The sequence below is a fragment of the Strongylocentrotus purpuratus genome, unplaced genomic scaffold, assembly GCF_000002235.5.
Source record: "Strongylocentrotus purpuratus isolate Spur 01 unplaced genomic scaffold, Spur_5.0 spur5_scaffold_9, whole genome shotgun sequence".
NCBI classification, from domain to species: domain Eukaryota; kingdom Metazoa; phylum Echinodermata; class Echinoidea; order Camarodonta; family Strongylocentrotidae; genus Strongylocentrotus; species Strongylocentrotus purpuratus.
In genome coordinates this window covers 19,516,710-19,543,499 of record NW_022145615.1, presented here as the reverse complement: position 1 = coordinate 19,543,499, position 26,790 = coordinate 19,516,710, and the positions used below count along the sequence as shown (strand labels likewise).

The 26,790-nt window shown below is 35.7% G+C and overlaps 2 protein-coding genes across 2 annotated transcripts; both read left to right on the top strand.

Moving 5' to 3' along the window:
- Positions 1–1,264: 1,264 nt before the first annotated feature.
- Positions 1,265–12,636, top strand: LOC100888039 (uncharacterized protein in LEU2 3'region). The gene is made up of 9 exons (XM_003730646.3): positions 1,265–1,525; positions 2,155–2,310; positions 5,208–5,375; positions 5,923–6,192; positions 6,498–6,574; positions 7,269–7,554; positions 8,289–8,414; positions 9,495–9,547; positions 11,131–12,636. Exons 1-8 carry the CDS (start codon positions 1,414–1,416, stop codon positions 9,542–9,544), a joined length of 1,245 nt encoding a protein of 414 aa, XP_003730694.2. The 5' UTR covers positions 1,265–1,413; the 3' UTR covers positions 9,545–9,547; positions 11,131–12,636.
- Positions 12,637–22,739: 10,103 nt separating this feature from the next.
- LOC105440302 lies at positions 22,740–26,568 on the top strand. The gene is made up of 6 exons (XM_030976368.1): positions 22,740–22,911; positions 23,303–23,569; positions 23,873–23,949; positions 24,825–25,116; positions 25,803–25,907; positions 26,466–26,568. Exons 1-6 carry the CDS (start codon positions 22,764–22,766, stop codon positions 26,513–26,515), a joined length of 939 nt encoding a protein of 312 aa, XP_030832228.1. The 5' UTR covers positions 22,740–22,763; the 3' UTR covers positions 26,516–26,568.
- The last annotated feature ends 222 nt before the right edge of the window (positions 26,569–26,790 follow it).

The following is a 26,790-nucleotide window of genomic DNA, read 5'->3' as shown; positions in this document are numbered from 1 at the left end:
AAACACAAAAACATTAACAGAATTAAAATAGGGCAAGCACATAATCTCACATGCGCGCACACATGCACACACGCACGCACTCACACAAAGCACATTTAGATGCAGACTGACCGAGTCCTTTGGGAGAAACAATTCCTTGTGATGTAAATGCACCATGAAAACTTTCATTATGGCATTAAATTGAATTTAAATTCAATTTTGATATTAGATAGGAAATCTGCGATTTTATAGAAATGTTCATTTAGTAATAATGACTTGGCTGCGTATACTTTTCATTCATCTAAGTGTGCGTGTGTGTACGTGTGTGTGTGTGAGAGAGAGAGAGAGAGAGAGAGAGAGACTGATAGTTTTAAAGAACAGAAATAGGAGAGATTGTGAGTACCAGAATTTACAAGCACTGAGTAGGGCTATATAAGATTTTGTTTGTAAACATCATATTCCTCTCTTTACGTCATTATTTCAGAAATCTATATATTATCTAATGGTAATGTCACAGTACTCACCTTGAACGATTATTAGTCCGGAGGCCTACATATTTATAATGATATTCTCTAAACGCTGTTAGGGTCAATAATAGTGCGTTATGGTATGTAATCCCGTAGTATTTTTCTGCCAAAGTTGATTTTTTGTTGTTGCTGTTTTGGCTTCCAATTGCCCCAAAATGATGGGGTTCAAATTTTCAGACCCCTCCTTCATTTCCTGGGGGTCCATTTGGGCGCTAAGATGGCATATGTAACGCGCAATAGGGAAATTTGGTGTCTTCGGGAAAATTTGAACCCCATCAATTTCTGATAGCTTGGACCCAATGAATCCAAAAATGCAAAAATGCAACAAAAAAAATGCAAAAAAAAAAAAAAAAAAAAAAAAAAAAAAAAAAAATCAACTTTGGCACAAAAACCTACGGGAGCTGTTTCAGTGACATACCGTACAACGGCTATAATGGTGGCCTTTGTATGATCAGATAAATATAGAAGTACACAAAAACCAGGATCGTAAGCAGTAAACAACATCAGTTTGAGAAATGTAGAAGGAATTATATTAAATTATTATTTTAAGCATCTCTACCCCCTTACACTTTTCTTCTTATCATATACTCTTGACTTTTTCAATACATATATATTGAGTACCACCTTTCATGGTTGCCATGGTAGTATTTGCATTAGTCTAAGAAATTCAAATATGCATAAGCCTGACCATGGTTTGTAGTAGGGTCGAAACTCGTGCGTAGGCATCCCATCAGTCATTTCTATATTTGGCACTGGCGTTCATTTGACTATTTAAGTTGATATGAAGTGCTATTTTCAGTTATAACCGTATCTAAAATTTAGGCATACAGGTTGATACACACCTAAAATCTATTCCAGGGATAAAAGCGAATATTTCAAGCCGTTGCAAGACAATTCTGGAATCAAAATGGGTTATCAGAAGATTGTCATCAATGGAGGGAATCATAATTGGTGTATTCTTCTAATATCACTGATCCTGCTTCTAGTAACTTCATCGTCAGCCACCTTCGACGAAATATGTAAGTACTTTCAAAATTATTCATCTGCTTGCTGGTCGAATCCGTCAGTTCCGATTCCTCTCCCAAATGCGAATCAACATCATTGCAAGGAGTTAATTATATTTCTTGATTGAAGCTGTCACAGTTACTCATCAATAATGTGTACGGTCTTGAAGGAGCTAAACCGTTCATAACTTTGGCTAACATTGAAAGAAAACAATCTTGTAATTTTAAGACAAAAATAAAATCTCAGAATAGCGGTATCAAGAGAGGAATTGAAAAAAGGGAAAATAAAGACGATTGGCATAGTCACCATGTCAATTTATAATATCACGACAAAGGAGAAGACTTATGAGGTAGTTTTGGTTTTAATGGTAGCCTTTTGATCTTGTTGTATGCAAAACTTCTCATAATGGAAAGACAAATAACTCCGCAGTGTCATACCTATTTTTAGCTTGCTGATGACGTCACAATAAGAAGGAGATGGTCATCATTGCTGGAGGGGGGGGGGGGGTGCAGATCTCATCAAGATTCAAAATGGGCGGCTGACGGTACATGAATCCATAAAATCAGACAGATTTTCTTCCTTGACATGAGCATAATTACACTTGTATTAACACTTTGTTTAATTTATTCGTTTCTTGATGTAGCTGATATAAGTCTGAATGACGTACCTGGAGTTTGGCGAGGAATTCCCGAGGTTACCATCGAGACAGTAGGTTCTATCGTTAGCAGAGATTGTCAAATCTGTGTGGATGACACTTACTGGAACACTGACATTGCTGATATCGTCTGTCAGTATAATGGTCAGTAAGGCTTAGTTCTTTACATGCTATGGTAGAATATCACTTATGACGACTTATAATTAAAGATTGAAGTATTACGAATAGTTTTTAACAACACATTCTAGCTGGAAATGGACATGACTGGATATTTCTTGCGAATTTGTAAAGAAACACATCTACAGTGTACTTAAAATTGACTTAATCTGCTATGAATTTAGTTTTCATCTTTCGAACGATTGTGTACCTACAAGCACCGAACGTGTATAAGTTAAGTAAATTTTAGGGGGGGACCCTTGTGTTAATGTTTTATTCTGTAGTTTCAAGTTTCAAGTTTTATTTTAATTTAAATCTATTAAAAACACATAAGATACAGATTTTATACAATATAGAAAACAGAGAACACACACACAAAATGGAAACATGTCTACAATTATACCGGAATTATACAAAGTTAATCAGCAATAGAAAAGAATTGGGGAAACTGCAAATAAAACCATAAGGTTCTGTCGAGAAAGTCCCTGTTATTAAAATATACATACAAGTTCCAACAATTGCCTATAAAAGATAAACACTAATAAAACAGTGTACAAAATATAGGAGACGTATTAACATGCAAATATTATTATTAATTTAAAAACATATGAAGTATTTTTTAATTTTAGATTTAAAAGAGTTAAAGAAAGTAGTATCATGGATATCTCTGGGGTGAGAATTCATATTTTCGGGCCAGTGTGTCTTAAATTAATTAAAGAACTTGTAGATGGACATTTTTCAATAAAATAGTTATCATGATTTTTAGTATTATAATTATGAACAGATTTTTTACATCTCATCATAGTGGCAAGATTGATCGGCAGTTTATCAGTTTTATGTTTAAAATCCATGAGTGATATACAATATTGATTCAATTGAAAAATATTTAAAAACTGTAGTTGTTGAAATAACGGTATTGAATGGGCATTGAAATCAGACATAAGACATATTCTTACTATACGCTTTTGTAATATAAGCAGTTTTTGTAATCGTGTTGGGTATGTGTTGCCCCATACAACATGACAATACATTTAGTACGGTAAAAACATTGTATCACACAATAAAATCAAAATATTTTGAGACAAGATATGAGATAATTTGCTGATGACACCAATATTTCTTGAAATTTTGTTTGAAATGGCAAGTATATGAGCATTCCAAGTTAAATTTTGGTCAATAATTACACCTAAAAAGCTAGTTTATTGAACTCGTTTATCGGAGCATCATTCATCTTTATATTTAATGCATTCAACTAATAAGCTGAAATAATATTTTGCTAATAATGAAAATATACAAAATTAGATTTAGATGTTACTCAAAGACAATTTATTACTATTGAACCATTGTGATACATGCTGCAATTCATTATTTAAAGTTTGCCATAAAATATTAATATCTTTATCAGAATAGAGGATATTGGTGCCATCAGCAAAAAGGACAAATTTCAAAATGTTTGAATAATAATTTAAATCATTTATGTACAATAAAAAATAAAAGAGGACCTAAAATTGAGCCCTGAAGGACTCCACACGTGACTTGCATTGAGTCGGATAAAACATTGTTATATACAACAATTTGGTGTCGATTATTCAAATAATTTTTTAAACTATGTGGTAGCAACACCTCTTATTCCATAGTAATTCAATTTATCTAACAACATTTTGTGATCTATAGAATCAAAGGCTTTGCATAAATGTAAGAAAAGACCAACAGTGTGCAATTTATTATTTAAGGAAGATACTAAAAATCATGAACATCAATTAGAGCCATTTCAGTTGATACATTTTTGGTTAATCCTTATTGGCAAGAATGTAATATTGCATTACCAAATAAATGTATTATGAACAATTCGTTCTTGGATTTTTGAAAAAATGTGTAAAACTGAGATTGGTCTATGATTACTTAAATTATGAAAATCATCTTTTTTGTATATTGGGGTGACTCTTGCTATTTTCATTTCAGATGATATAATTCCTGTACATAAAGACATATTCAAAATATGATTAAGAGGTTCTAAAATATAATCAATAACTTTCTTAATTACACATAGTTTAAAATCATCTACTCCACAACTTCGAGTACTTTTTAATGATTGTACAATTGTATTTATTTCATTTGCATTAATAGGTTTTAGAAATAAACATGCAGTCCATGGTTGAGGCAGAAAATCTCTATGATTTACAATATGATTAACAGAAATTGTATTGCATATATTCAATCCAATGCCAATAAAAAGAAAATCATTAAAATAATTTGCATTATCATGTGGATCATGAATATTTTGTCCATTTACTATAAAATATGAAGGCAAAGTCTTTCTAGATTTACCAAATATCTCATTTATTACAGACCATGTTTGTTTAATATTACCTTTAGTTTTCTTAAATGTATGTGTATAATATGCCTTGCGTGCCATTTTCAATAATTTATTAAACTTGTTGCGAGCTTTATGATACTTAAGGTTATTATTATTAGAAGAATTCTTACAATATACTTTATATAACTTGTTTTTCTTTTTTTATTACATTCAATAATTTTTCGCTTAACCAATTTTTCTTGCACTTGTTTAATTTTTTTCTAGTGGAATACAACTATGTTTAAACCGACCATATGCTATTTGTTCATTACTTGGATACATAACCCTATTCCAATCATCATTATTCAAATCTAACTTTAAACTATTTAAAGTACGTTCATTATTTATACTTTTTCTGGGACTATTACACACAAAATCTATACAAATAATTTGTCCTGTTATTATCTGCATAACCATTATCATGTCAACTTTACCAACCCGCTGAGAATTTATACTCAACCTGTTATGTTTAACCAAAGAAGACTGAGAGAACGAGAATAAAGTCTGGTATTCATCTTTTCATTTGAAGGATTCGAAGGCTCTATGATAGTTAAAAGGGATACAACACCTGCCGAAACTGGCCCCCTCTTAGATTTAGATGGTTACGCGGTCTGCAGAAAGACAAACAACTCTGAACTACCACTTGAGTGTGAATTCAGAGAGACATGTGCGAGGGTTCCTACGATATCCTGCTTAGGTAAGTTCAAATGTCTTTTTCATAGTAATACGAGGTAGAGAAAATGGAACAATACCCGGATGCTCTATTACAAATTATTAAAAATTCTATTTCTCTCCCGTTTTTGAACCCCAAATGATATCAACCTCATAATGACGGACATCTTAGATGTCTTTTGTTCAGTCGCGTATACATTAGGGGTTCGGGCGCGTGTCCCTTCTCTCAGGAGAAAATAAACATGATAGGGACAGAAGGAGAGATAGAGAGAGAGAGAGAGCGAAAGAGAGAGAGAGAGAGAGAGAGAGAGAGGGGGGGGGGGGAAGGAGGAGGGCTAGACGAGTTAGTGAAAGCAATCTTGGTGTCGTTATATAGTGGTCCATTCACCTGAATCTCAATCCAAAGATTGAGTTTGAATCCCAGTCCGGCGGTGAGGGGGTATGCCTAATTCTAACGATTTAACATACAGCACAACCAGGCAAACCTACCCATACTTACATACATGTATATCACGTCCCGTTGAATTAGGATTAAGGTTCATAACATTCTTTCCCCTCATTTTTCTTCTCAGTTCCAGGTTATCAGGGCTGTTACTCCCACACGGTTACCGATCCGTTCTTTTCCGATGGTGTGCAGGCAGAGTTAGGGGATCAGCAAGTTAATATCCTGACGTGTGCCGAGGCATGCTCTGATAGTCCATACCTAGGACTTGCTAACGGTCAGGACTGTATCTGTGGATCAGCACTGGGTGATCGTAGTCTTGTAGGAGTCTGTGATCTGGAATGCCAAGGAGATGATTTACAGCAGTGTGGTGGAGTAAACGCTATCTCCGTGTATGGTGGTATGTGCTCTTAATAAATACCTGAATTCCCAGAAGCATTCTCTAGCACTAGTGTTACTAACCAAACAATTGGATGACCATGCTGACCATGCTGACGACATGCAGATCATAATTATTAAAATTCTATTTGTAAGTAATTATTCAAAAGCAATTTCATATGGCAACAAAAATCAACAACAACGACAAAAGCAACAATAACTTGGTGTTACCTTTTAGTGATTTAGTAAAATAAAAACATTGATGAACAATATCATCATCAGAATTCTAATTAAGATGTTTGTTTTGTTCTGTCCTTTTTGTCTTAGCGGATGTGATCGGCGAGTGTGGTACATCTACACCTGTGGAGCTGACTCCCAATCAACCATATTACGTAACATCTCTGGTAACAAAAACCCTCTCTCACATTCTTTTTTGCGTTTGTGGAAATCATAGAATAAGTAACAATACATGGTTAAAAGGGCAATCCAACCTTGGAGGATGTGGAATGTGGCATGTGACCTAGTCATGGGCCACTTTCCCGTTTGTCGTGTACAATATTATCATAAATTTCTCGTGTTTTTTTTCCCTTCTAAATGCCTTCTCCCTTGGGACACTGCTTAAAACGCATTGTGGATAGCACATTGGTATAGGTCCTCTAAAAAGAGAAGACCCTTATGGGTCATACATGTTGTAAATTGAATATCTAGTCATTTGGTAATAAAACAAATAAAAATTAGACCGACTCGAAAATGAGTAACATACCAAATGGTTAGTAGACTTATTGGAAATTAGACGAAATGGCTATTAGCCTATTTGGTCATATGAGGAAATGATAAGTAGACGAGATGATAATTAGACTATTTGGATAGTAGACGGCTGGGTGTAGACCATACGGGAATAGACTGATGAACTGGTTGTGGACCAAACAGCAATTTGCCGATTGGGGCCATGCATGCTATTTAATATTCCAAAAACACAACGATAATTCGGTGGACAACACGCTAATTTCACTTTCAAATGTCAAAGACAAGATATTGAACTCTTATCTCTTCTTTTTTCGTTTCTCCACCCCCCCCTCCCCTTTTTTTTCTTCTCAGGGATTTCCCGGTAGGTATGAGTTTAACGCCGGATCATGTACCTGGACAATGGTAATTAGTGTTACAGCTTTCCACGACCTAGAGGTATTGACGACATTCGACTTAGGTGATGGCAACCAGCTTAGTATAAATGCTAAGCCCTTAAGTGCCACCTATAGTGGCCAGGATGGAACATCTAGGATTGTAAGAACTCCTTATGCATATCTACAAGACACTATCACGGTCTCTTTTACTGTCTCGAGCCCTTCTACACTAAATGACTTCCACATCAAGTTCAGTCTTACACGTGAGTATTTTTTCAATTCAAAGTGGAAGCAGGATGAACATGTTACTATTGTAATATCGGTTAATGTCCATAATATTTTTGAGTAAACGAAACACATAAAGGAGGAGATGGTAATGCACTACTGCCAATAAATGAAATCAAATATTTATTGTATGAATTTTCGAAACACAAAATCGTTACACATACTCAGCTTATTTGTACATGTATAACCTCCTTGGCCAAGAAATGAGTTTGCGTTCGGAAATTTTGACAATAAACACTCACTGTCAATAATACTAATGCATTACGATTTTTTTTTTCTCAGTTCTATTTTTCTCTTAAAGTGAGAAACGGATAAAGATATAAATGTGTGTATGTATGTTTTTCGTATTTTATTAAATTATGTATTTGAGTAACAACACGGATAAAGATATATATATATATATATATTATGTATTTACGTAGGCCTATGTATGTAGGTATGTGATTATGCTTAGATATTCTTTTGTTATTGCCAAAGCAAGGTCTTTAATTCAGAAAAGTTATTGTTTATGCTACGGTCACAAAGGTTCGTACGAACGATAATTTCGTACGAATCTCCATGTTTTTCCATTGTCATCCCGAATTTCCATCGTCTGAAAATCGTTCGTACGGCGTTCGTAGCAGTTCGTAATGGCATTTGTGACCGAGGCTTTAACATAACTCAACATCATGTATGTATTTACATTGTAAACACAAATATTTGTCATCCGCAGCTAACTCCATGTACACGAGCGCTCCTGATATGCCAACTCTGACGAACGTTGAACAGACAGGACCTACTACCGCTCCAATAATGGAGTCAACTACTTCGAAGGCCATGCAAGCTGTAATCACGTCAAGTACGTCTTCATTGATTGTTGTATGCAAGGTAGTCGAGTGCCCAACATAGGATGAAGACAGTCAATGCCCCTTTTGTTTGCCCTCAATGAAGGCCAAGTAAATTTTTTTCAAATTAAACTTACCATGCACCCCCTTTGTCTGTGGCGGATTTTGCCACTGCCCCTACCCCTTCATAGGGAAATGCTGGATACGCCATTTGCTAGGTGTCCTTGATGTTAGGTTCCCTCGTATTGTAAAGTAGGCTATTTATTATAAAATTGATATGCTTTAAGATGTTCCCCCTTCTCGGGAAAAGGCTCCTATGCCTTCTGCTTGATTTCAGAGCCTCAAAAAGTCAAAAGATTCAAAATGTACAGAAGGGTCGTAACGAGGTAACAGATTTTTGTGAAATAGATTTGTGAATCTAATTGTTTCTAATACCCCTTAAACACGAGGAGTGGTTCCTTTAAAGTGGTCAATTTATCGCAGCGTTTTTCAACCGGGGTGCCACGAGAGAAATTTACATGAAGTTACATCAAAATATTACTTTAGAATAACGTCGCTTCCATGAAACAACAAAGATGTTAGAAACCACTACTGTATATACTGTAACTGTAGATAATATTACGAGGGAATATCATTTTAAAGATAATACGTGCGTTTCCTTCTCGCTCACCTCGCTCTTCCGCATTATTTGGAAACAGGATGATTTGGGGAGCGAAGTGCCTGAATGGCTCCATATTTCGGCAACGGGGAGTCCAAATATCAGTCAATTTGAGAGCGTGGTGCCAGAACATATATTATATCTTTTTAAAAATAAAAATTACATTTTACCGCTTGTTGGCTTTACTCGCTCGCAACAGTTAGATACGGGATAATTCCGGGCAACGGCATGCCTGAATATCTATATATTCATGTACATTTGGCGGCGGGATGGCGGCATACATTTTTTATATCTTCTCTAGTATATTAATTATAACATATTTTGTAACGCATATTATACAATGTCTTCTTTTGGGGGAGGGGGGGGGGGAGGAGGGGAGGGGGCTCGCTCGCAATTATTATACAAGATTTATCATACCTTCTTTTCTTTTGTATAGGTATCTCGACTGCCATAGGAGTGGTAATTGCTTTTGTTCTCGTGGTCTAAAAGGTAAAGTTCATTTACCAGACACTGACTGATGTAATGAGAAGAAGTGAGAAACACAGACATCAAATTGTTAATATGTTTTCTGTTTTTATGAAATTCTCGATGGGAAAATGATGAAAAGTGAAAATCTGTTCATTACAAAAGAAATATTTTCACGAGCCAACTTTAAAGAACGAAATCCAAACTTGACAGCAAAGCAGAAAGCTTAGAAAAGAAGAATACTAAAAGTTTGAATGAAAACGGACATACAATTAGAAAGTTTTGAAACTTTAGAACAGGTCATCAATATAGAGATTTTGTTTTTCTAAGTACTATATTTATAGCTTTATAATCATGAGTCCATTTGGTAACTCAGACATTTTTACCTCTGACTTTTTCACTTCTGATATTTTCGCCTAAGGGATAAAATGTATACACCATGACTACATGATTAGTTTTCCATTTTTAGATTCTCTCACATGTTTATTCTAAATTTTCAAAATTCTTAGATGTTTCATTCATCTGATCATTACTTTTATCTATATATGGATGACTCAATAATGATATAAAAGTATGAATTATTCTATCATTGTATTTTTATCATATTTAAGCGTCCAGAACACAAAATGATTGACGGTATTTAGAATACATTAGTCTTATAGAAAAGTACACAGACGATTCCAAAATGGAAATGGTGTTCACTTTTTTTTAATGCGGATTCCTAAGTAAAATGTTATGCTTACAACGATGGTAACGACTGACATTTGATAAAGTGGACCCAAAGGCCCAAATTTTATGTTTTAGGGCCCCACCATTCTATTGCCCCGGAAAGCGATAGGCCTCTTGACTTTGTAGATTACTTTCATTTGGACCCTTTGGGGCAACTTCCGGGCCTCAGTGGTCTTATGTGGGCCTTAACGTTTACCTTATTTCTTTGTATTGTTCATAATTGGTTTCTTACACCAAATGAACATTTACAACCACAAAGTTTGTTCTGATAAGCATAAAAACAAGGGGCCCCCCTAAAACATAAAATATGGGCACTTTGGGAACAATCTATCAAAGATCAGTTAATGCAATCGTTTTAAGCATACTAAGGTATCCACATCAAAAGAAAGGCAAAGACCATGTCTCTGTTGGAGCCGTCTCTGTAACTAATTTTTGCCGGCTGGAACGGTGAATTGGTAGTTTTAGATTTACTTTTCTAGATGATTCGTTTGTTTATTTTAGTTTTAATAATTCCCTCATTTATTTCAACCAATGTCTTTATAAAGCGTTTAACATTTCAGCACTGAAAGTGCTCTCCCTGTTCTTCCTTGTTCTGAAATGATTTGTGTTTTCTATCTTTTATTTTGATGTACAGTGTATTTTTATTCTGTTATTGGATTGTTGTGTACTCGGGTAGAACAATGATTAATAAATAATGTTGAAACTAAATATTTTTCACTGTACCAAATAAAAAAAATAAAAAATATACAGAGGGGTTCATGGTAACACATTTTGTGAAATAGATTTGTGCATCTAATCATCTCTAATACCCCTTGAACACGAGGAGTGGTTCGTGTAGAGTGATCAATTTACAGTACTTTTCTTCTTCTTTTAAATAGGTACCTTGGCTGCCTTAGGAGTGGTAATAGCTTTTGTTCTTCTGGTTTAAAAGGTATTCTTCGTTTTCCCGAGACCGACTGATGTAATGAGAAAAGGCGAGGAACATGGACATTGGATTGTTTGTATTGTTTCTGTTTTTATGAACTTCTCGGGGGTAAAAAGATGAAAATCGAAAATCCGGTAATAACAAGGAAATATTTTCATGGGCCAACTTTAAAGGGAAATCTAACCTTGCCAGCAAGCAGCTCAAGAGCAAAGCAAAACACTAAGAAAAGTAGACTAGTAAAAATTTGAATGAAAGCGGACAAAAATTGTGGATTTTTAAAAGTTGTAATCACGGACTCTTCAAATTGGATGAATCGGTAATTTATCTGTGATGTAGTGGCGGACAACTTTATTTTTGTTCCAACACATAAAATGACTAAAATTTAAATTTTTCAAAAATGTATGAGTCGTGAGGGTCTTTTCTTTTTAGAGGACCTATAATAATATGCTATCTATAACATATTTTGAGTAGTGTACCAAGGGAGAAAGCATTTAGGAGAAAAAACAGAACTTAAACATATTTAATGAACTCGAGAAACGGGAGAGTTATACGCGACTACGTCACAATCCATTGACCAAACTGCCAATTTGAGATTCGCATAGACTACATGACCTCATATTTCAAACATTCATAACTTTCTTATTATTGGTCCGATTTATTTCAAACTCTGCTTTCTAGCAAAATAATGAACTTATACAAAGGTTGGATCCTTTTTGCTCCTCACAGAAGTCGCCTTAGAATCTTGTAAGCCTGCTTCATACCTAAAAAATAATCAATTATTCTGAAAGGTTCAGTGCATTATACGTGTTAACAATATGATATTCGACGGGACAACATTTGATACTTTAATGAGGGCGATTGTCTTTAAACTGAGGTTTACAAAATTGTTTTCCTAATTGATCCTATCAATACTGGATATCAGTGAATTCTTTAAGTACCACATACCTCTGACATTTTTACCTATGATATTTCTACCTCATAATTACATGATCAAATTTTTTCATCATGATTACATGATAAGTTTGCCATTTTTCTCCCACATGTATATTCTCAATTTTCAAAATTCGTCGATGTTTCATTGATCTGATCATTACTTGTATCTATATATGGATGACTTTCTTTCATTGTATTTTAAAGCGTTCAGAACAGATAATTAATGGATGATGGTATTTAAAATACTTTAGTCTTATATAGTTGCCGGCTGGACCGGTGTATTAGTACATTTAAATTTACTTTTCTTGATGATTTGTTTGGTTATTTTAGTTGAAATTCCCTCTTTTATTTCAACCAGTGTCTTTATAAAGCGTTTAACATTTCAGCACTGAAATTGTTCTTCCTGTTCTTCCTTGTTTTGAAATGATTTATGTTTTCTATCTTTTATTGTGATATAAAGTTAATTTTTATTTTGTTATTGTATAATTGTTGTGTACTCGGGTAGAACAATAATTAATAAATAATGTTGAAACTAAATATTTTTCACTATACCAAATAAAACTGCTTATGCTTTAGATGTTTTTCACATAACGTTTCAAGTTGTAATTATTTAAGGTTCATAAAAAATATTTTCATCACATAATGAGTGGCGCATCCAACATGTAGTAGACGTACGTGCCTCCTCCTTACTAGGGACTTTTAGATTCGCACGAAGACAATGGGGATTGCTACGATCGACGTCCGTTTAATGCACTGCCTTGAATGGACGTCACACGTATCAGTCCACGCAAATCTAAAAGTCCCTGTTTTCTTTTTAAAGACGACCAGGCGGGGATAAATGATCATTACGATAAACATTGGGAGGCTTACAAGTATACGCCCCACGGTCTGCGAGGATATCGCCCCTTTCTTTATCAATAATACGCCACTGCAAACTTGCCTTTTATAGATATGTGGGAGAGGGGGAGAGAAAGAAAGAAAGAGAGAGAGAGAGAGAGAGAGAGAGAGAGAGAAATCAAGTTCGGGTCAAAATTCCAATGTTTTGTTTGCTTCTTTTTACAATATTTCTTCACGCCCTATAGAAAATACCATGTTTATTTTAATGATACTTTGTCGCTTATGCAGCCAACATGAAATTCTGTTGAACTTTGCAGGAATGATGAATATGTCATAATGTTCTATCTGTGAAATTTAGACGTTAGCAGTGTCCTAGTATTCAAATCATGCAAGGAAACCCGTTTACCTTCTAGCCTTCCCTGTCATTCACTATTGAGTGACTGACTGACATCATTATTCCTTTGGTAATAACATACATAAATAAGCTGTAACAGGTACTTGGGCATTTGTCTACATCAATAACCCACTACTTGTAATGGCCAAAATTAAACTGATTGAATCTTTGTGCAGCACAACACGTACGAACATTCGGTACAAGGGTCTGAATATCAGACTATAACTTAGGTGATTGCAATCACTTATGTCGATTCGACAACTAATTGTCGTTATTTTTCCCACAAAAAACACATTTCAAACCCTTTCATTTTGAGGGAAGTTCAAAATAAGTATTGTCTTTCAAATGCCGTTGGAATTTGAACCTTTTCATTTTGATCATCTTAAAAGCACTGTAAAATATTTGGTTCGTTAGGCCAACTATGATAATGTAGACTTCTTATTCAGACGTGATCGAATGCATAAATTTCTTTTGGGTTTGCAAGAGACCAATTAAATGCTCCTTATCTTGTCTTATCTAAATATGTTTTGCTATACGTCAAAACAGAAATAAATATCATATAAACCTTTGCACATGTTAAACCAACAACATATTTAAACAAAGAGAGAGATAGAGAGAGAGAGAGAGAGAGAGAGAGAGAGAGACTGATAGATTAAATAGCAAGAATCGGAGACATTATGAGTAACACAATTGACATGGACTGAGTAGGGGTATATGATGTAAGCCTTTTTTTAGTTAAACATCGAATTCCCATTTTTTGACGTCACTGTTTCCGGAATGTATATACTATGTAATGAAAATGTCACAATACTTACCTTGAATGATGATTAGCCCAGAGGCCTACATATGTATATTGATATTCCCTGAACGCTGTTGGTAAAAACATACATAACATGAGCTGTAACAGGTAAATGAGCCTTTGTCTACATCAATAACCCTTTACTTGTAATGGCCAAAATTAAACTGAATTAATCTTTGTGCAGAATAAAACGTACGACCATTCGGTTCAAGGGTCTGAAAATCAGACTATTACTTTTGTGATTGCAATAGCTTATGTCGATTCAACAACTAATGGTTGTTATTTTTTCCACAAAAACCCAATTTCAAGCCCTTTCGTTTTGAGAGAAGTTCTAAATAAGTTTTTATTTCTAATGCCGTTAGAATTAACATTTCCATTTGTTCGACCTGCAAATGGGATATAGTGCCTTTAAAAGAAGAGAATTTCAACCATCAACGATTCTATATTCTTCTTCATAATTTCTGAGTCGAGTAATTGAATATAAAAATGTTCTTGAAGTTAAACTTTTAAAAGCACTGTAAAATATTTGATTCGTTTAGGCTAACTATGATATTCATAGTCTATATAAGCCTTCTTTTTCACACGTGATCAAATGCACAGATTTATTTTGTGTTTGCAAGAGACCCATTAAATATGTTGTGCTATACGACAGAAATGAAAGCAATATCACATAAACCTTTGCACATGTTAAACAATAACCATATAATCGAACAGAGAGAGAGGGAGATAGACTGATATATTAAGGAGCAGGAATATGAGACATTATGAGAACCAATATTTACAATAACTGAGTAGGGGGTACATAATGTAAGCCTTTTCGAGTTAAACGTCAAATTCCCGCCCTTTTTACGTCACTTCTTCAGGAATGTATCCAATAAGTAATGGAGGTATCATAGTACTTAACTTGAATGATGACTAGCCCAAGGGCCTACATAATTATTTATAATGATATTCCCTAAACGCTGTTGGGGTCAGTAATGGTGGCCTTGGTATTAACCCGATAAATATAGGAGTATACATCCACGAGCGCTATATAAGAAGCCAAAATCGTAAGATGTAAACAAAATCAGTTTGAGAAATGTAGGAGGAATCAGTGGCGTACGCAGGATTTTTTTCAAGGGGGGGGGGGGGGGGGTTAACATTTTGAATTCGGGCCAAAATTTTCGCAACGACTCAGCCAGCCGCTAAGTAAGCGGGGGGGGGGGGGGATGAGAGGACATATTTTTATTTAAAAAAAGAAAGAAAAAAATTATCAAAAGGGGGGGGGGGGTTCCCCCAATAACATACACACTAAAAAAACTCAAGGGGGGGGGGAACCCCCAACCCCCCTGTGATCGCGCCTGGGAGGAATCATATGAGATTAATATGTCAAGCATCCTTACCCCTTCAATTTTTCTTCTAAAGTTCTAATCACATAACCAACTGTTTTTGCTCTTGACATTTTTGACGTTACAAATTTATTGAGTATTTTTCATGGTTGCCATGTTCAGTTGCGTAATGACTAAAAGCTTTGGGTGATCACAACAAAATCCGCATCACTACAAATAGCTTAATGCAGGGGCGTTGGTGCGTTTTCAAAATAGGGCGGGGCACCCACCAAAAAGGGCACTTTCTGGAAAAGGGGGCACCTACAAAGGGAAACATAAAAAACATTGGTATAATTTATACCCTTTCATCGTCATGATTGTGATTACACTATCAGGGATGACATCAGATTTTCTTTCTTTACGTGTGACAGGATACGCAACATACTTTGCATTTGGGTGCGATGGTCTGCATGCGAGCGAGCGAAGCGAGCAAGAATTTAAAAAAAAAATTGTGAGGTCCCAGTGTGAAAAATGACATCTCATAAAGAAGATAAAAACCGATGAGTATTAAGCACAGTCTTATGAATAAAGACTGAAAGTTCTTTTATAATTAACATAATTATAACATTTATAAATGCGATCGAGCGTAGCGAACGACTTCTTGGGAAAATTATTATAGACAATGTATCTAATTTCTCAACTCCCTGGGGAGCATTCCAGCAGGAGCTACTAGGCTCAAATTACTAAGCATACTACATTGGCTTTCGCATCCTACCGGGTACCCATTTAACACCTGGGTGGAGAGTTGCAAATGTTGATCAATGTGTTGCCAAAGGACATTAGTGCCGCGGCGGGACTCGAACCGCAGAGCTTGTGATCGTAAGTCCGGTGACGTATCCACTCGATCACGAAACCTATACTCATCAGAAATAAAAGAAATAGGAAAAGGACTCTTATTAAAAAAGAAAAGGAACACTTTGGAGGTAACTGAGAATGTGGGGGCACAGTGCCCCCCACCGGTAGTGCCGCCTCTGGCGTAACGGCCAAACGTGATAAACAAAACACACCGAAAAATCATGTCATTTCAGCAACATTTGTAATTCACCGATATCGAATTAGAAATAAACTACGTTTGAATTTTATTTTTTGGGTCTACTGCCCCCACCCCAACGCCCCCCCCTCAATGACCATGGTAGTACTTGCACTACTCTAAATTCACATATGCATTAGACATGAACAGAGTTTGCAGTAGGGTTGCACTTCGTGCGTATACATTAATCATTTCTATATATGGCACTGGTTTATACCAAAGAGATACCAAAGTCTAAACACTCGGGTCGTGGCGCGCTGGAAAACACTCGGTTCACGGCTCGTTGGGACATTTTTTGTTTAATGGTGTCTTCAAGTCGGCCTTACAAGCTGGGGAAATGTTACCTTAAAGGGACAGTTGAGTTCTGTTGCAGAGGGCGCTACACAAAATAAATTTGTTGTGAGATAATGAAAAACCGTGTGTGAGATTAAAAAGAACATACAATTTATATGACAAAATTATCTTTTTTTGATCAAAATCGGTTCAGAGACGGCTAAACTATCCATAAATATAACCATTTCTAATATTTGTGTACCACCACAAATATTCAATAATTTGAAAAAGCCATTTAAAAAACGAAATAGCGCCTTTTACGTTGTATTTCAGCCAGTGCCGATGTTGGATCTTTTGTTGGCTTTGTTGTGTTTATATTACGCACAACCAGCAGGCCCATTTATTGTTATTATTAATTAATCAATTAATTAACGGTCATCATATTATTTCAAAGTGGAGCTGAATTGGTATGATCGTATTGACTAAATTTTTTACACATTTTGGGGTCTAAAATTACTTTCATACCAGTTTTACGTTCCAAAAGGGCACTAGAAATGTCATAGATAAGAATAGAATAAGAGCAATAAGCATGCACATTGAAGACATTTTCGGTCTGAAAACAGAACTCAACTATCCCTTTAAATTAGCGACTGCTTTAGCCATTTTTCAATGTGGGTGCGTGGGGAAATTTACTTTTTTAATGATAGAAAACTAAGAAGACAAAAATTAAGGCTTACATCAGGAAAGACAAAATACTAGATGGATAAAGTGGATTTTAGAGAAAGTGTTATACTACATGGGAATATGATAGGCCTATTAATAGTATGGAAACAAAGAAGAATGGAAAGAGTGAACAGATGAATTATGGGAAATTAAGAACTACCAAGAGAGGAATACAAAGGAAAAATACATCTAAAAATTAATATAAAGATTTCATTGGCCAGATCTTATAGTGATAAAGATAGTAAGAAAAAAGTGAAGAAAATCAAGAATTACATGATAGAAAAAAGAGAAGGGAAATAAAGGGATAGAATAAAATGTAGAAAGAACATTTTTTAAAGACTGACATGAAAATAAAGTGAGGAATAATAGGATGGAAATTACAAGGAGAAGATGAATTGTGGGAAACAAAGAACAAATTATAGAATAAAATGGAAAAGAGCGAAATACAGAAACAAAGTATATTATAGGCCTAATGGAAAATTGTGGTAGAATGCACCAGCAGAATTAACAATTAACATACAGATAGGGAAGTTGAATTGCAGAAAATAAAGAATCACATTGTAGGCCTAGAGGAAAAGAGGAATGAAGGGGGGGGGGGATGAAGGGAGAGAACGAGTTAAAGTAGAAGAACCATTACAATATGTCATAAGAAAACATAAAATGATAGGGGAAACCAACAAAAAAATATCGTAATGATTTTGATGAAATAAAACAAAATGAAGATAGAATGAAAGGACAAAAACTTATAAAAAAGAAAATCTACGACAGAGGCAGAAAGACGATTAAGGAAATAAAGCAGAAGGAATTTAAAAGAACGGATGGTAGAAGAATCAAAGATAAAGATATACATAAATAGAGGATGAGAAGAGATGAAAGGAGGAAAAAATGCAAGGGATGTGCCGAAAGGATTAAAGAAAGATAAAAATGATAAACAACCCATAAACCTTTAAGATTCATTGATGAAAGGACGAAAGCTATAGAATAAAATAAAGAGTGTCAATAATTTCAAACCTCTTCTTCAATAAATTTCCCCCTTATAAAGCCGATTTGAAGATACCGTTTAAAAAAAATTGGCCCAGCGAGCCGCGACCCGAGACATAAACAGGGTTTGCAGTAACGGTTGGACTTCGTTCGCAGGCATAACTCATTTATATATATATATATATATATAGCGCTAGCGTTCATTCGACTATTTAATTTGATGTGAAGTGTTATTTTCAGTTATAATAAACGTATCTTCAATTGAGACATACGCGTTTTTGTGTACCTAACATTGATTCTAGAGATAAAGGCTAATATTACAAGTCAATGAAAGATAATTCTGGGAGCAAAATGGGTTTTCAGAAGAGTGTCATCAATGGAGCGAATCATGACTGTTGTGTTCTTCTCATATCTCTGATCCTGCTTCTAGTAACATCATCGTCAGCCATCTTCAACCCAATATGTATGTAATTCTGCTGTAAAAATTATGTATCTGCTTGCTGGTTGAATATGCTTCTCTTTTTTGTCTTTTTTCCTTGTTCCTTGTTTATATTAATGTTCGATGGTGATCTTCTTTGTATAAGTATTGCTGATCTCTTTATTTATTTCAATTTGGTGGCCCCTTTTTATAAGCCCTGCTTTCTCCGGGGTCACCAAACCATCATTGTGTTCCTCTAAATTTTTGATGTAACTTATCTTGATTGTATATATATTTTGTTGGTTAAACAAATAAATGAATTTGATTAAATATCTCAAATCCGCCAGTTCCCATTCCTCTTCCAGATGCGGATCAACGTAATTTTAAGGAGCTGAATATATTTCTTAATTAAAGTCATCACAGTTACTAATCAATATTTTGCCTGGTCTCGAAAGTGTTTAACGGTGTTTTAATTTGGCTTACATGGCAAGAAAACAATCTTGACATTTTACGACAAAAATAAAATCTGAGAATAGCGGTATCAAGTGAGGAACTGAAGAAAAGAAACAACGGAACATTCCATTCCTGACATACACAACAAGATTTCATTTGTAATTGTTGTAGTTTGCTTGTCAGAGAGTTTATGGAATTATGTTTTCTCGTTTGATAAACAATCATGGATCCGCTCCCGAAAATGTAATTTTAGAGAATGTGAATATTAGCTTTTAAGAAACTACAATGTGCTTAATATTGAATATTGATGGACTAATTCTGAAATAAAAAATAAAGACGATTTGCATAGACTGATCACAGTGTTAATATATAATATCACGACATGAGTTATGAGGTAGTTTTTGTTTGTTACGGTAACCTTTTAATCCTTTTTATGCAAAACATTTCATGATGGAAAGACAAATAAACGGAAGCCCATTAGTGCAACCATGTGAATTAAAATTTACGAGGAATTTACCCGCCAGTAAATTAGTGTAGTAAAAGAGCGGTACAGGTATACAATTACCCCTTGGGCAATCACCCCCGGCCTATTACCAGCGGGACAATTGCCCCCTGCCCCCAAAGCACAATTACAGCCGGAAAATTACCTGTGTAAAATCACCCCCAGGACAATTACCCCCGGAAAATTACCCCCTAGGACGATCAACCTCGGTTTACAATTACCCCTCCCCCAACTCCCCCAAAGATTACTCCCCTTTTTCATTAAAGGAGAGTCCACACTGACTTGTCCTCGAGGGGGTTGGGGTGATTGTCCAAGGGGGTAATTTCAAGAGGGGGTATATTTCCAAGGGGGATGGGGGTAATTGTTTGAAGTTTGAAGTTTGAAGTTTGAAGTTTTATTTATTCCACATTTTAAATAGAAAAACAGTTTATATTCCTTTCTTTTTTATACAGGCGTATATTATTATAAGAATAGATTTCACAAAAGAAAACAAAGAAAAAATTAAAAATTTCCATTCAAATATAATGTACGGAGGGGAGGGGTGTAGATCTCAGCAAGATTCAAATGGGAACATGAATCATTACAATCAGACAGACTTTCTTTCTTGACATGAGCATAATTACACTTGTTGTAGCATTTCGTTTAATTTATTCGTTTCTTGATGTAGCCGATATAAGTCTGAATGACGTACCTGGAGTTTGGCGAGGAATTCCCGAGGTGACCATCGTGACAGGAGGTTCTCTCGATAGCAAAGATTGTCAAATCTGTGTGGATGACACTTACTGGAACACTGACATTGCTGATACCGTCTGTCAGTATACTGGTCAGTAAGACTGCTCAATGTTATTTACGACGACTTATAATAACAAAATTTGAATCTTACGAATAGTTGTTAAAGCCCCTCTAAAATTTTAGGAGCCTAAACAATTTGATGGCAAACTTTCACTTAAATTATATGATGATGTGAAAGAGGGTGTCATTAAACACACACGTCTGCAATGATTTTTTTTAATATTATGTGTTTGCAGACGAATATTGATGAGAAAACAAGTATCTGGGTTTTCTGCGTACAACAAAAAATATTGCCCTTAAAATGTATATATTTTGAAAATCCTTGCAGAACTGTGTGATAAATAACATACTCTTTAACATCTTTATATATTTGAAGTAAAAATTTCCCATCAGATATTTGATTCTGCCAGCACTTAAGGGGGGCTTTATCAACACATGCTAGCCGAAAATGGACATGACTGGATATATCTTGTGAATAACTATCATCGTCTCTGTTTTGTATTAATACTTTTTTATGTGTGTGAGCATGGCCTTGTTTATCCGTTTTGCCCTGTTCCATAGCATTTTTGCTTTTCTGTATTTAACATGTGTAAATATTTTGTACTTATATCTCGTATTTTCTTTCTTTCCGCCCTTACTTATGTCCTTTTAAATGTTATTATGCTAAATTACATATCTCCATTTGCATTGCTTGACAGTGAAGGGTCTATTTTGATTATCAAAATGATGCTTAAATGATCTTAGACGAATATCAATTGCAACAAAACATTGATTGTAGGTATTATGTTCCAAATGAATACAACCCTGTCTTTGCAAAACGGTTTCAACAATTGCAATTTGTCTTTTTTTACATTTTAATGCAAGGAGCCTCTCCAAAAGCTTCGGTAATTTTGATACGTTGTTATCTTCTTTGAAGTTTGACTGCTCAATAATAGGTCTACGTCTATCTGAGACATTGTTGAATGCTAATGCACACCCTCTTTTTAATTATATATATATATATATATATTTTTTTTTTATAGAAGGTTACAAATTAGTTCGTAAAGACTAGCCAAATGGACGTGGTGGAGGTTTTCTCTTTTATGTCTCTGACAAATTTTCTTTCATATTTATAGAGGATGTTTCCTTCCGAAGTCAAAGTGCAGAGCTTATGTGTATAGAGGTTGACTTATCCTCAAATAAAACTCATTGTGTGTATAGTATATTGACCCTCTTACACCGATATTGATACGTTTCTTAACGATCTTTATTCAGCTATTAATACGTACATCTGATAAATTTGTGTGCATAATGGGTGATTTTGATATTGACCTATTGACAACAAATGCTCATACCCTCCGTTTCCAAAATATACTTGATTCGAATGCCTTCAGTGCAATGATTGATTAGTCTTCAAGTATAAGTGACCGATCATCCACACTTCTGGATAATATTTTTGTGAAAACCAGGAAAAGTTATTCTCAGTCTTGACTATTTTATAGAGAAATTTCTGATCATCTATCTGTATTCTGCGTGCTTTATGATATACACTCTAACGATCATGGAAGAAAGGAAAATAAACAAAAGCGTAAGATCACTGAGGGAAACATTTCAAGATTGAATGATGCTTGCTTGTCAGAGGGCTGGTCTGATGTGTTGAAAGGTTGTGATGTTTGGGTGGCTTTTGAATTATTTGACGGGAAATTCTGTTATCATTTTTATGGAATAATTCTGTTTGTAAGGATGAATTACAGGAGTGAAGGCGGACATCCATGGATTGCAAGTGCCGAGTGGGATGCTGCGATCTATTAGAGGAAGGGGAGGTGTGGGGAGACCTCCTCGGGAGCATGTCGAGAGATGCAGGAGATGTCGTGATGGGTTAACGTCTATATGGTGGGGTCATCGCGGAGTTTGTGTATAAGTAAAGTGAATTTTAGAGGGGAAAGACCCACGTGTTAACTTGTTAATCTGAATGATCATGTATATCGTGTCTACTTTACCAACCCGCTGATAATTTTTAACTCAACATGTTGTGTTAAACTAGACTGAGAGAACGAGAATAAAGTCTGGTATTTATCTTTTGATTTGAAGGATTTGAAGGCTCTATGGTAATTAAAAGGAATACCACACCTTCCGAACCTGACTTCTTCTTAGATGGTTACGCGGTCTGCAATAAGATCGAAAACTCTGAACTACCACTTGAGTGTGAATTCAGAGAGACTTGTGAGATGGTTCCTACGGTATCTTGCTTAGGTAAGTACAAACGTCTTATTCACATTAATGCGAGGAAAAGATATGGAACAAAACTTACTCAGCTGCTCTATTCAAAGTTATTTAAAATTCTATTTCTGTCCCATTCTCTAACCCCAAATGATATCAACCTCAAAGTGACGGACATCTAAGGATGTCGTTTGTTCATCCACCATTCCCCTACCAGACCCTTTCCGTATTATCATTAGCCTGAAATTTTATTTTCTGTTTTTGTTCTTTCTTGTTCTAGGGGTAGGGTTGGCTAGGCCCATGTCTAACGGTTTAACACAACACAACCAGGAAAACCTACCCATACTGACATAAAATGTATATCGCGTCCCGTTAAATTAGGCTTTAATTTCATAACATTCTTTACCCTCATTTTTCTTCTCAGTTCCAGGTTATCAGGGCTGTTACTCCCATACGGCTACCGCTCCGTTCTTTTTCGATGGTGTGCAGGCAGATTTAGGGGATGAGCAAGTTAATATCCAGACCTGTGCCAAGGCATGCTCTAACAGTTCATACCTAGGACTATTCGGTCAGGACTGTATCTGTGGATCAGTACTGGGTGATCGAAGTAATGTAGGGCTTTGTGATCTGGAATGCCAAGGAGATGATCTACAGCAGTGTGGCGGAGTGAATGCTATCTCAGTGTATGGTGGTATGTGCTCTTAATAAATACCTGAATTCCCAGAAGATTTTCACAAGCATTCTCTAGTACTAGATTTACTAATATGACAATTGGATGACCACGTTGACGTCTAATAGATCATAATGATTATAATGTAAGTAATTATTATAAAACGATTTCGCATAGCAAAAATATAAATTCAACAACGGCAACAGCAACAGTGTTTGTGTGTTACCTTCCGGTGATTCAGTAAAATAAGAGCATTGATGTACAATATCATCATCAAATTTCGAATAAACATTTTCTTTAGTTTTTCTCTCCTTTTCATTTCAGCGGATGTGATCGGCCAGTGTGGTACATCTGAACCTGTGGAACTAACTCCCAATCAACCTTATTATGTAACATCTCCGGTAAAAAAAAATCATAATCTGTTATGTGTTTGTGGAAATCCCAGAACAAGTCAGGGGCGGATTAAGCTTTTTGCTAGGGGGGGGGGGGTGACCCAATGACGGCGAGGCGATTTTTGTTGTTGCGATTTTGAGCCTCCGTAAGTGAGGTTTTCCTGGCATCAATACCATTGTGTAAGTGCACATCACATTTTAACTTGGCAGCCCCGGGGGGGGGGGGGGGGGGGGAGAGTTGCAACCTAGCTACCACCTGCAAGTATTAATGTTTAAAGGGCAATCCAACCGTGGTGATAAGTTCAATTTCTATTAAAGCGGAAACAGAATGGGGAAAGTTTCAATTATAAAATCGGACCAATAGTAAGGGAGTTACGAATGTATGGGACCAATATAAAATACATCTACACGAATCTCAAATTGATTGGCAAATTGGTCAGTGGGATGTGACGTAGTCAAGGACAACTCTTCCGTTTGTTGCGTACAATATTGTCATTAATTTATTGGGGGGGGGGGGGTGTTCTCCTAAACGCCCTCTCCCTTGGGACACTATTTAAAATAAATTTTGGATAGCATATTGATGTAGGTCCTCTAAAGAGAACCCGATGAGTCATACATGTTGAAAATTGATAACTGAGTCATCTGTTATGATTGAAATCAATAAAACTTGAACTTGGATTTGAATTATAAAACAAATAATACACATTATTTTGCTCGGGCATTAGTCCAAACATCCTCGGCTATAGCCTCGGGCGGGACTGTTCCAAAGGTACCTTGTGTGGGATTTTTTGTTTTTTTGTTGTTCTACTAATGCCCTCACTGCTGTGTGTTATGTGTATAATAATCACTTATATTTGTTTCCTCACCCCCCCCCCATTTTTCAGGGATTTCCCGGTAGATATATGTATACCTCAGCCGGATCATGTATCTGGACACTGGGGGTTAATGTTAAAGCTTCCCACAACCTAGAGGTAATGACGGCATACGACTTCGCTGGTCTGGGCAACACGCTTAGTATAAATGCTAAGTATATCAGTATCACCTATAGTGGCCGGGATGGAAAATCTAGGATTGTAAGAGCTCCTTATGCAGCTTTACAAGACACTATCACGGTCTCTTTTAGAGTCTCGAGCCCTTCTACACTAAATGACTTCCATATCAAATTCAGTCTTACACGTGAGTATTTCTCCAATATAAAGTAGAAGCAGGATGAACAAGTTGCTTTTTCCGAGCATCATGAATGTCCACAATATTTTTGCGTAAAATGAAATACACATAAAAAAGAAGATTTTATTGCACTAATGCCAATATATGAAATCAAATTTCATTGACTGAATTTTTGGTAGACAAAATCGTTACACATACTCAGCTTATTTGTGCATGTAATAATCTCCCTGGCCAAGAAACGGGGTTGCGTTCGGAAATTTGGACAATAAACACACTTTCAATGATTCTAATACATTACGATCTTTTTCTCAGTGTTCTGTCTTCTGTTAAAAGATGTACATATAAATAAAACGAAACGAATAAAGAAATATATTTAGATGCATGTATGAATGTATGAATGAATGTATGACTTGTATGGGTGTGTTCGTATACGCATAGATATTCATTTGTTATGTTACAAGGAATATGATGCCATAACAAGTTACAATTACAATTACAATTAATTACTATTAATGGCTCCAACCGGTCCGTAGAACCAGTTAAAAAACTTGCTCTCACTTTGCTTTGGAAAAAAAATCAAAAACTATTTACAGTGAATATTTACTTTCCTCCTACAGTCATGAATGTATATGTTTCCTTATTATTTCCTCACGTATTATTTTTTACAATATAAAAACAAATATTGTCATCCACAGCCGACTCCATGAACACAAAAGCTCCTGACGAACAGACAGGACCTGCTACCGCTCCAATAATAGAGTCAACTACTTCTAAGGCTATGCAAGCTGTAAGCACGTCAGGTACGTCTTCATTGATTATTATGGACTTTTAGATTCGCACCAAGACAATGGGGATTGCTACGATCGACGTCCTTTTAATGCACTGCCTTGAATGGACGTCAAACGTATCAGTCCACGCAAATCTAAAAGTCCCTATTGTGCCACCAACATAGGAGGAAGGCAGTGAATGCCCCTCCTGTTTCTACTCACTGTAAGCAACAACAACAACAAATATAACTTCTACTGCACCCCACCCATTCCTCTCTGTCCGTTATGCGTTCCGCCACTGCCCCCTCCCCCTTCATCAAGAAATTCGGGATACGCCATTTGCTAGGTGTCCTTGACGTTAGGTTCCCTCGTATTGATTGTAGAGAAGTAGGCTATTACTTTTATAATGCATTATGGTAGAAGATTGCACTTGATGAGCTTCAGAGTGATGAAGAAATATTATTTATATTTTTTTTTATGATGAACTCGGGACTGAGGTGACGCGAAAACTTTTATTTCTGAAAAGGGTGTTGTAACCGGAAAAAAGGTTGAAAAACGCTGATTTATCGTACCTTCTTTTCTTTTTAATAGGTATCTCGACTGCCGTTGGGGTGGTTACTGCTCTTGTTATTCTGGCTTAAAAGATTCAGTTCATTAACTGGACACTGACTGATGCAATGAAAAGAAGCGAGGAACACAGACATCGAATTGTTAACGTGTTTTTCTGTTTTCATGAACTTCTCGATGGGAAAATGATGAAAAGTGAAAATCCGGTCGTAGTGCACTACATGGTTACATTCCCCCTTCAAGTCCTTATTTTTTCAAACCGACTAGGCTACTTGCTGTTGTGTAGCAGAGTAATACAGTGCGTTTACACTTAGACAATTATTTTTTTTTTTTTAATCATTCACGAACT